The 12,035-nt window shown below is 43.0% G+C and overlaps 1 protein-coding gene across 4 annotated transcripts in view; it reads right to left on the minus strand.

Annotated features, from left to right (window-relative positions):
• DPYSL4 (dihydropyrimidinase like 4) overlaps positions 1 to 12,035 on the minus strand; it is an 82,702-nt gene that overhangs the window by 36,116 nt on the left and 34,551 nt on the right. For all 4 annotated transcript variants that reach the window (XM_073595675.1, XM_073595676.1, XM_073595677.1 and 1 more), the window contains exons 6-9: positions 11,071 to 11,151; positions 6,529 to 6,597; positions 6,319 to 6,439; positions 324 to 480 (exon numbers count right to left, since the gene is read on the minus strand). In XM_073595675.1, coding sequence (XP_073451776.1) covers positions 324 to 480; positions 6,319 to 6,439; positions 6,529 to 6,597; positions 11,071 to 11,151 — 428 coding nt within the window. The remainder of the gene's footprint in view (positions 1 to 323; positions 481 to 6,318; positions 6,440 to 6,528; positions 6,598 to 11,070; positions 11,152 to 12,035) is intronic.

The raw sequence follows: 12,035 nt of genomic DNA on the forward strand, positions 1-12,035 counted from the left end.
ACATCACGGAGCTGGTGGATGTTAGAGACCTTGCACTCCTCCACCTTCCATTTGAAGATGCTCCACAGATGCTCAATAGGGTTTAGGTCTGGAGACATGCTTGGCCAGTCCATCACCTTTACCCTCATCTTCTTTAGCAAGGCAGTGGTCGTCTTGGAGGTGTGTTTGGGGTTGTTATCATGTTGGAATTCTGTCCTGCGGCAGTATATATATACATATATATATATATATATATATGTAATTAAATAACATAATAAAATATCTGAATGGATCCACCCACATATGACCATGTATTATTTACTATAACAGAACTCTATACATACCAGGACAGTAATGAACAGAGATATTCTGGGGTTGACTGGTCAGTGCTCAGAGGTGGTGAGGTAACAAAAGCTGCAGCCTTTGCCCAGTTCTTACTCCAGTAGTGAGTCCCATCGCTGCCCAGTCCAGCTGCCAGTGTCTCACCATACACCACCGTACCTGACAAGGACAAGGCTGACACTTAAATACCAGTAAAGCATATATGGCAACAATAGTAACAACAACAATTTTAATATTAATAATTTTTCTAATTAAATGAAAAATAAAAAAACAGCATTTTTGCTTGCACATGATTGGATGATAGAAATCAGCAGAGCTTCCACTCAGATCTAGAGCAACTGCACGTCCAGGTGCACTTGTAATGCACAGTATATTTGCCTTTAGTAAATCAACCTCCTTGTTTTGCAGACAGTAGGGTTGGTTTACTAAAGACAAATAGGCTGTTTACTTTGGAATGGAAATTTTCAATGACTTGCAATGGAAAATACCCTTGCCACCTGAAAATTTTCTTGCAAAGTCGTGTGCAGGGGGCGTGCCTGGGTACACCCTAATCACCTTGTGCAGCTGCGATTTACCCCCTGCTGCCCCACCCGCAGCGCGGGGGATGTGTCAGAGTGAGGGAAGGGGCTGGTAAATATGTCATTTACCAGCCCCTTCATTTTCTGAAGTGATCGGTACCGATTGCTAGTGTGTCCATTCATAACTGAAGCATAGTAAACTGTGTTTGTGAAGAAACCAAAAGCTGCTCAGCACAGATCACTTCCCAATTTTTTCACTGTCCAGTGCAGCTGAGGCTGCAGAGAAAGGAACTAGGGAATCTCTGTCCTCAGTCCCTTTCTCTGTCTCAAAAGTGAGACATCAGGAGTCTGTTTAGAGTAGACCCTTGATATTTCACCAAAGTCCCCCAACGGGATTCCTAAAAAAAAAATTGTTAAAAAAAAAAAAAAAAAAGGATAATATAAATAAGAATAAAAAAACTGTAAAAAATAATAAAAATTTAAAAACTACTGACACCATCCACTGCCCTACCGATACCATCTACTGCTCTACTGACATTGGGGTTGATTTACCAAAGGCAAATAGACCGTGTAGTTTGCAAAGTTGCTTCAGAGCTTAATAAATGAGCAGAAGCTCTGCTGACTTCCATCATCCAATCATGTGCAAGAAATAATGCTGTTTTTTTTATTTTCCTTGCATGTGATTGGGTATTCTTTGCAAAGTGAAGCTTTACCTCATTTACTAAGCTTTGGAGCAACTGCACTTGCAGAGTGCAACTGCCCTTTGCAAAGTGCACAGTCTGTTTGCCTTTAGTAAATCAACCCCATTGTCCATGTTGTAGCCTCCCTGGCGGTTTTCCAGAGTGTGGCTCGGGGTTAAAATTCAGTACCATTAGCGGTAACCCCGAGCCACACTCGGGATCGCATTGCAGGATCCTGGGGCGGCGTTACTTACCTTGTCCCTGGGATCCTGCGATGTCACCCGCAGTGTCCGTGGGCTCCGTCCTCCTCCGAAGCCCCTCCGTGCCAGGCTCCGTTCCCTGCGAGCGGCGCGACGCACGGGGGCGGAGCCTGGCGGCAAATTAAAAAAAAAGTAAAAATCATAACACATACAGTACTGTAATCTTACAGATTACAGTACTGTATGAAATGATTTCACATCCCTTTTGTCCCCAGTGCTCTGGCCCATGCCCTGCATGCAGTTTTACATGATATACACTGTTCTTTCTGCCTGGAAACTGGAGATTGTCCATAGCAACCAAAAAGTGTCCCTTTACGTCAAAAGTGGCTTTAGACCAGCTAGAAAACAGCGATAGTAAATTAGAACACTTTCAGAATTGAGCGATAGTGAATCGTGGGGAAATTTATTTTATTACTTTTTTTTTTTTAATTATTTATTTTTATTTATTATATTATAATTTATGTTTTTGTGTTTCAAACTTTATCATACCCGGGATATCTACTAGACTCTGGTTTGGACAGATTTAAGTGTGTTATTGTTAAGATTTACAGACCTGCAATATAAAACGCCAAATTTCCATGCAAAATAATTGTACCGCTTTCAGCACCTAAAATCCGAAATAATCATACCGCCAGGGAGGTTAATACATTTTAAAATGTTTGTTTAAATGTATTTATAATAGTGTGTGTATGTATGTAAACGTTGAGGTGCACAAAGTAAAAGAATAACAGTTACTTCAGCTTAAAAAACATGCGCATGTATAAATAATCATCGAACCAGCATGGACATCCACTTCCTGGTACATGATGACGTCGGTAGGAGCCTCCTGGTACTGATGTCATCGCGTGCCAGGAAGTGGATGTCCATGCCGGTTCGATGATTATTTATACATGCGCATGTTTTTTTAAGCTGGTGTAAGTGCAATTATTTTATACAATAAAGCATTTTAAAAGTTTTACACTATGGAGAGGCCTTTTTCCTCTTGCTTTACATGAGATATACTGAGAATTGGACTGGCCATGTGTATCCTAGTCACCAGTTGCGGCCCGTCCTTTAGGGGTGCCGGAGCGCCGCCCCCCTCCATCCACGGCCGCCACCCAATGCTCTATCCACAGCCACTATTTTGACAGGACACCGCCACCCCCTATTTACACATCCCGCCCCTTTCAGGACACCGGGCACGTGAAATACAGTGGCGGGGGTGTTTTTTAAGCACCTGATTAGAGCCAGAGGCTCTAATAGGCTTCAAAATAGGTTGTGCTCATGGCGCAGAGCATTGCGCCAGGGTCCCACCCAGGTGTTACAACAGCGAATGAATATTCGCTATTGAAACACTGATTTTCAATTCCGGCCAATCAGAAGCAGGTCTGAGACCCGTTTTCTGATTGGCCGAAAAGAGAAGAGCCCCAATTGGCCGCCGAGGAGGAGGGAGGAAACGGAAGCCACCGCGATGCCCATGGAGAATAGGGTAAGGGAAAGCCATTGTCTCTGCCGAGCAAGGGAAGCTGCCGGAAAAACCCGGGAGAAGCGCTGCCCACCATAGATGGGGTAAGTGCACCCGACCCACCTGACCGACCGCCCCCCAAAAAAAAATTACCACCGGCCGCCACTTCTAGTCACGGTGTTCCTGGTTGATACTGAGGCTGTGTGGAGGATAACCTTATTTCCAATGGAGACTATACACGCGCTCTGAGACCATCCCTAGATCTAGGTGGTCATGGGAAGCTGGTAAGCGTGCACCCCACTATCACCTTTGGGTGAAGGTGTCTGGTGGCAGCACTTTATGCTAATAGGAAGAAATGATTTATTATGTGTCAGCCCACGGTTGATGGGGCTCGCCTCTTTCTATAGACTTTTATACACCTATCATTTGTTATCACACAATTCTTGTATTTTATATGTTTGTGTCTATATGCACTTTATGCATTTGTATAATGTTTGTTCATGTTTGGCACAACACATTTTTTTAAAAACGAAATGTAAATAGACTGTTGCAAGGGAATTTTCCACAGAGCTTAGTGAATGGGGTGAAGCTCTGCTGACTCCCATCATCCAATCATGAACAAGCAAAAGTGCTGTTTTTTATTTTCCTTGCAAGGGATTGAATATTCTTAATTCTCAAATTTCATCACTTTTCCTAAGCTCCCGGGGAAAATTCCCTTGTAATGTGCAACTTCCCTTGCAAAGTGAACAGCCTATTTGCCTTTAGCAAATCAACCCCTATTGAATCCTGCTGCATGACGAAGGAGTTCCCAGTGTACTCAGGATAATATACCTTTTAGCCCCACATCCAGCACTAATAAAATCCTACTCGCTAAAAAAAATAAAGCTCAACCTCATCCACAAGAGAAATGGGGAAATGGTGAGTTGCACCGGGGCTTTGTGACACCCAAGGAGTAAATAGTTGAGTATAACACTAGTAGATATAAAATCAAATATTTATTGGGAAAGTTTAAAAAGTCCCCTCTACATAAAAGTAGCAAAAATGACTGAACATATAAAAATGCATAACATCAAACATGTACAGAATACAAGACATCCAAGTGGATATAATGGATGGTGCGTTTGCCAAGTGGCTCAGACGCGTTTCGACCAGATGGTCTTCTTCAGGGGATTGCCCTTGGATAGCACAGTAAAGGATTCTATGAGTAGTAAAATACACAAGATGCAGTTGACTAGTGATGCCGGAGGTCATCCAGGATGGAAATGGAGCATTGGATAGACAGAGAGGGAAAGGCGTAACTGAGCAGATACTGGTTGGAGGTGTATGTGTTGCCAGTGGAGAATTTTTCTGGGATTGTTTGCTGTGACCCTTGCATTGATTTTTCATCTGACAATGGATTTTTGTCCACAGACCCCCTATATATTTCCTTAACAACTTCTTGCCATTTGCAGGGTCATATGCTCACTGTCCCATCTGTTCATTAAAGCACATTGTTTTCACTCTCTAGCTGATATCCCTTGTGCTTGGGACACATGGGATGACACTGTTCCCCCTTTTCCTCTGTGTCTATCCAATGCTCCATTTTCACTACTCGTGTTATACTCAACTATTTGCTCCTTGGGTGTCACAAAGCCCCGGAGTTCCTCACCATTTCCCCATTTCTCTTGTTGCTTCCGTTGTATATAAATTGGGGCTGACACCCGCTATTGGCAAATCTTTGGCTGTATGTGGAATATCTGTATATAAAGCTTAACCTCCTTCATCATTAAACTCAAAAACTACTGCAAAAAGATTCGATTATGGAGGATTTTGATGTCACAGATAGGTGAGATGCTGAATGACATTTAAGATGTTAAGATCTCCACATGTTATGCTTTTATAGGATATCCTACTAGGCCTGCAGTGGTGGCTGGTGTTTTTTTTTTAGAAGGGGGGCGGCAAACAGCCACCCCCCTTGTCAATTGTCCTCGGTGGCGGCAACCCCCCCCCCCCCACCCCGAGAGGACAACCGGGACATCAAAGCCCCGCACTTACCCCATCTAGGAAGCGGGTGGGCAGCATGTCCGGCGGCTTTCTTCCTCCTCCTGTGGTGTGGATCATGGCGCCTTCCACAGTGCATCCCCCTCCTCCTCCTCTTAGGCATCCAATAGAATCGCCTGACCTTTCAGCCAATCAGGAAATGGGTATCAGATCCACGTTACCTGATTGGCGGAGAGGCATTTCAGTGTTAGAAAAGCGCATATTCATTTGCTTTTCTAACACACCTGGGTGTACTCCGAGCGCAATGCTCATGCCCTCCGAGTCCACCCTATTTTGAAGCCTATTAGAGCCTATGGCTCTAATCAGGTGCTTCAAAAAGCACCCCCGCCGCTGTAATAGGGGGTGGCCGCGGCGGCCGTGGATAGATTTATGCTATGCATGAATCTATACATTAACCATATAGGTGGTATCTAGGACGGAGGGGGTGGCGCCCGTGCGCTCTTAATGGAGGGCTGAAAACAGGTGAACAGCAAAGCAACACGTTTGTTTAAATTTTTTATAATAGTGTTTTATGTAAACCTTGGGGTGCACGCCTTAATGCGATAGGCTGCGCACACTTTGAGCCTATTTGCCTTTGGTAAATCAACAAAAGTGTCGATTGTTAAAAGTTTCATGCTGTTTTTATTGTTGTTAATGTGAGTCAGCAGCTCTTTATAATGAGGTCAACAGTGGCAATCTTTCATATTTTTTCCTTTCTTTTGTGAGCTTACTTGAAGGGTATGAGGGTGCTGATGTATGAAGTGTGCTAAAGAAAACAGCCTCCAACTGCTAATCTCACAGCCCAAGTATAGAAATAAATCAGCAATTCCGACTGGATTCTATAAGCAATGAGAAATGTGTTCACACATCGGTCCCTCGGTGCAGTTATTAATGGTCCTGGTTCTCCATGGGTCAGGAGATTGTAGTACAGGTGTGATTTCTTAGAATGATTGACAATTGGCTTTTTGGCCAACACAAAATTAAATTTGCTGCAAGAACGAGCAGAGAAAACATTCCCATTAAAATTCTTTAAAAAAAAATGGCCCCAGCAGAAGACTGACAAGCTAATATTTTACCTTTCCTCTTTGCTTGGGCGATCACATCGGCAGCCCCTTTGCCCATGACTTTAGTGATGTAGAGGGGGCAGTTGGCTTGTTTGGCGATGGTTATGGCACGGTAAGCTGCCTCGGCCTCAACCTAGCAGAGCAGAAATCACATTATGTACAGCAGCTGGAGCCATCAGGAACAGACACCTCACTTGTGAATGAATGAAAGCAGCTCATTACCTCCTCTGGGTGGCTGAGGACATGGCCTTCAGGTCCAGTGATGCCAAGTTCTAGCAGACGTTTTTGTTCCTGTACAACATGAATTATGAAACACAAGTAAATTGCTTGGGAGGGGAAGGCGTCAGCAATGAGATTGCATTGTTTATCCATTAAGCTACAGAGAAGGATTGCTGAACTGATGTTATAACAGAAAAAAAAATGTTAACATTCAAAAGGGACCTTCATAAGCCTGTGCTTGAAAGTGCCGCAACTCAAGTATTTATTTATTTGTATTCATTACAGGTACTTATATAGCGCCATCAATTTACACAGCGCTTCACATTTTTATCCCTGCCCTCAAGGAGCTTACAATCTAAGGTCACTAAAGCCTTGTACACACAATCAGATTTTCTTCAGACTTTTGTCCGAAGGCGTGTGCCTGGATTTTGTCTTGCATACAAATAGCAAGGAATTGTTGGCCAACAAACACAAATGCACTGACGTACTACGTGGTTTTTCAGCTCTTTAGCACCACTCTTTGGGCTCCTTCTGCTACTTTTGTGTTAGTAGAAGTTTGGTGAGTGTTGATTTGCGCTTTTCATTTTGCGCTTTTCATTTAGCATTTTTCAGTTTGCGCTTTTCATTTCGTGCTTTTTTAGTTAGTTTCTGAACGGTCGTTCGTCAACCAGCCATGTTGTGGAATCAGAGGAGATAATGTGTTATTTATTATTGGCCTTGGAGTTATTGCTTTGACCCAAGTCCAGGAACAGGAGGAGGAGGAGTTCTTGGACCAAAAATTGGTTGCTTTATGAATCGTGACCAATTATGTCATATGCCTTTGCTGCGGGAGCTCCAGGAGAATAATCCAGATGATTTTCGGAATTATCTCCGGATGACGGACCTCTGCTTTCACCAACTTTTGCATTGCTGACCCCCTATATTAAGAAGCAGGACACATGCATGAGGCTTTTATTTTATTTTTTGGTTGAATAATGATTTGATTTGGTATATTTTCTATATTTTTGGATGCATAAAATGCACTTTTTGGTTAAGTTCTATTGGCAGATAGCATGTCTAATTTTATTTGTTTTCTTTTTTTAATGCACAACTTTTTGTCCATGGAAAATCCAATCCGCCAACAGCCTGTCATCACACATTTCTCGTCGGAAAATCCGATCGTGTGTACAAGGCTTTACTCACATTCACACTTACTATGCCCAATTTAGACTGGAGCTAATTAACCTACCAGCGTGTCTTTGGAGTGTGGAAATAAACTGGAGTACCAAGAGAAAACCCATGTAAACTTCAGACAGGTAGTGCGTATTCTCAATTCAAAAATATACTTTCTATTGCTTTCAGCCACCTTTAAATCTTTTGCTGTGATCTGAATTCCTGTTTGCTTGGATGGACTATGGGGTTTGTAGAGTACATTGAGCAGTGCACATGACTGTAACTAATGTATTCTGCTTGTTCCAAACAAATGGAACCGAGGAAGAGAAAGAGAGGTTCAAGGGCTCATGGAGGACAAGGAGGCAGAAAAACACAGATAGAAACAATTGTCAAAAATAGATTACAGGACTATTAAGTAGTGGATGTGCATGAATTATTTTAGGCAAATAAGACTACAGTTTAGTGTCACTTTCAAGTATCCAAGATCAAAATTGTAGTATATTACAGCTTACTAGTCCATAGATGTGGTAGATGCAATGTTTTTTCAGGCCTAGAACATTTTCTGCAAGTAGAGAAAAATACCCTGTGATCCTGACAGAAATCCAGTGTTCTTGTTACTCCTGCACACTGAACTGAAATCTAAAAGAAAATTAGCTTTCTTAGGTACTGGTAACTGACATGCCCTTTGTGGATACAGAATAGTAAGTAAGCATTGTCAACTTACTACAGCCATTCTCAAATAGGGTTCCTCCAGAGGTTGTCGGGGGCTCCTTGAGCTGTGGCTGATTGACCTCCCATTTGATGGTTCCTGCATAATTCCAGGGCCAACACCACTTGGCAGAGTCAGTGGCATGACAGCAATGCTCTTTTTAGCAATCTGTAATGCCCCGGTCGGACATTCCGACGGAATATGTGCGATCGGAGCTTGTTGTTGGAAATTCCGACCGTGTGTGGGCTCCATCAGACTTTTTCCATCGGAATTTCCGACACACAAAGTTTGAGAACAGGCTACAAAATTTTCCGACAACAAAATCCGATCCTTTAAATTCCGATCGTGTGTAGACAAATCTGACGGACAAAGTGCCACGCATGCTCAGAATAAATTAGGAGACGAAAGCTATTGGCTATTGCCCCGTTTAAAGTCCCGATGTACGTGTTTTACGTCACCACGTTCAGAACGATTGGATTTTCCGACAACTTTGTGTGACCGTGTGTATGCAAGACAAGTTTGAGCCAACATCCGTCGGAAAAAATCCATGGATTTTGTTGTTGGAATGTCCGATCAATGTCCGATCGTGTGTACGGGGCATAAGGGCGACATTCTGTCCACCATTGTAAGGGGGACATTCTTTCAATGTATCACTTGGAATGAGCTAGATTTACTCTAGAGCAATGGCTTCCAAACTATGGCCCTGGGGCCAGATGTGGCCCTTTGCTTGCCTTTATCAGGCCCTTGGAACACTATTCCTCTCACTGATACAGGGCACTATTCCTTCTAAACCAACAATAGGGCACTATTCCTACCACTGACCCCAACAATGGGGCACTATTCTTCCCACTGACACCAATGATGGGACGCAGTTCCTCCCACTGACACCAACTGCAGGACCCTGTACATCTCACTGACACCAATGATGAGGCACTATTCCTTATCCCGGTACCAACATTGCAGCACTATTCCTCCCACTGACACCAATGATGGGCCACTATTCCTTCCCCCGATACCAACAACGGGGCACTATTCCTCCCATTGCCACCAATGGTGGGGCACTATTTCTTCCCCTAATATCAACAATTGGGCAATATTCCTCCCACTATTACCAATTATGAAGCATTCTTTACTCCCATTGAAGCCAGAGCATTTTCTACACACATTGGCCACAGTCCAGCCCCCCTTAAAGTCTGAGGAACAGTAAACTGGTCCCTTGTTCAAAAGGTTTGGAGACCCCTGTTCTAGAGCAATATTTCTCAACTTTTCCACACAGAAGAACCCTTTGAAGCAACTTTCAGGTCCCAGGGAACCCCTGACAATTGTTACTATACCTCATGCTAGCAGTACTTTATTGTGGTGGTAAATAGAAAGAATGTTCATTACATATATTATATACCTACCCGAGAGGAAGAAATTGTTAATTGCTCAAGGAACCCCTAGCAACTTCTAGAGGAACCCTGATTGAGAAAGGATTTTCTAGAGGAACCCTTGAAATTTTCAGATTTCTATGAACCCCTTCATGAGGGGTCAGTGGGAAAAATGTCCCTTATGCCGCGTACACACGAGCGGACTTCTCGTTGGACTGAACCCTGAAGGACTTTTTGACGGAGTTGCGACGGAGTTCCAGCGAAACGGACTTGCCTACACACGATCACACCAAAGTCCGATTGTTTCAAACATGATGACGTACGACCGGACTAGAATAAGGGAGTTCATAGCCAGTAGCAAATAGCTGCCCTTGCGTCGTTATTGGTCCGTCGGACTAGCATACAGACTAACGGATTTTTCAATAGGAATCGAGTCCGTCGGAAAGATTTGAAACGTGTTCTATTTCTAGGTCCATCGGAATTTTCGACAGAAAAGGTCCGATGAAGGTCCAAGGAAGCCCACACACGAGCGAAATGTCCGACAGAATCGTTCCGTCGGACCTTTTCTGCCGGACAGTCTGCTCGTGTGTACGCGGCATTACATTGGTGGACAGTAAGGATGAGTTAGGGTTCAGGCCAACTTCAGTTCAGCCCAAACCTGCTGGAAACTGTCAGCAGACCCCCCACCGCAACCAGTGGCAGTCATGAAATTCTCTGCCCCACAGCCACGTGTAACTCAGGGGCTGGGATGCAGATAACATCATTGACCTAATATGGCCATTTTGACAATGTCATTGAAGAAATGTGTCCATGTGCCCATAAAAGGTCAATGATGTCATCAGCAATCCCCATCCCTTTGTTACAAGGCTGCAGCTAAATGGGACAGCAGCCTGCTATTATGGGAGAACTTCCTGTGAGTTTGTGCTGAACCTTAGCTCGTAATTACTGACCACTATTGTATGGGGCATTTTTCCCACTGACCCCCATGAAGGGGTTCCCTGAGAATTAAATATTATTTCAAGGGTTTTAATAGGGTTAACAAGGTTGAGAAAAGCTTCCCTAGAACAAGAAGTGTGTTACTGGCAGGATAACCAGATAAACTAAAGAAAACAAACACATGGCCACTGCCTATAACTGACCTTCACAGAAACTAAACTAAAGAACTAAGGAAAACAACTGCCTGAAAAAAGAAAAGGAATGCAGACACCACATCTAAGGACTGCAAAATATTTTTAAAAAATGTTGGGTTTTGGGTTTAGCTACATTTTAACAGCAACTATTGCTGCAGATGAGAGGGGGTGAGGATGATGGTACCTCTAGAATGATGTCCCCGTTTTCCGCATGAACCTGTGCTATGGCACCCAGCTCCCGAATGATGCTGAAGATTTCAAACATCTGTGAAAAGAAGATGGAGGTGAGAACAATGGTAGCTTAATAACATTCAAGGCTGCGACAAGATAGTCAACCACGGGTTGCAGAAAAGAAAACCGCTTGATTCCCCCATCAACACAGTCGGGAAACCCTACCTGCAGCACTTTTGTGTTCTGCTGGTGGGGACCCTTCCCTCTGGGCAGGACACAATGATTACTGCCGTTGGCTATAGCCACCGGCATTAATAACATGTAAAAATTTGACAGGCTGGTTGAACTGAAGTCAATGGATGGATCCACTTCAGTACAACCAGCCTGCCCATAGATGGATCGAATCTCGGCCAGTCCCTGCTGAACCGGCCACCAATTCAATCCATCTATGACTGGCTTTAGTCTCAGCAATGAAGAGAAAGAATTATAAATCCTTTAACAGGTAAAACAGCTCCTACTTTCAAAGACATGTGCATGAAAATAACATTTGTTTCCTTTTCGTTTTGATTCGTTAATCTAGTTATTTGTTTAGTTAAATTTGGTTGTTTCGTTCAATTCATATTCGGAATATGTATTCAGAATTTGTATTTGGAATTGTTCAAATTTTCTTCAAATTTACCAATTTTTTTTAATTCAAAACGTTCAAATCGATAAATATTGAATTGGCCAAATCGAAAAGTTTAGACTTTTTTTTTCGATTTTTTTTTTTCGATTCGAATGTGGCAAAGTGAACAAACAAAAAAAAAATCTTCATCAATGACTCTTTAAATCACCTTTGGCTTAACTAAAACAGCATTATTTGGAAATGGTACTCTAATAACACACACAGTCTTTGATTTCAGCAATATGTGTACGCTAGAATTCGAGTGGAGTTCGATGTAAAATTCGATTAGAATTTCAGTCCGAATTTCCGAAATT

Source organism: Aquarana catesbeiana, linkage group LG08, assembly GCF_042186555.1.
Source record: "Aquarana catesbeiana isolate 2022-GZ linkage group LG08, ASM4218655v1, whole genome shotgun sequence".
Classification (NCBI taxonomy): domain Eukaryota; kingdom Metazoa; phylum Chordata; class Amphibia; order Anura; family Ranidae; genus Aquarana; species Aquarana catesbeiana.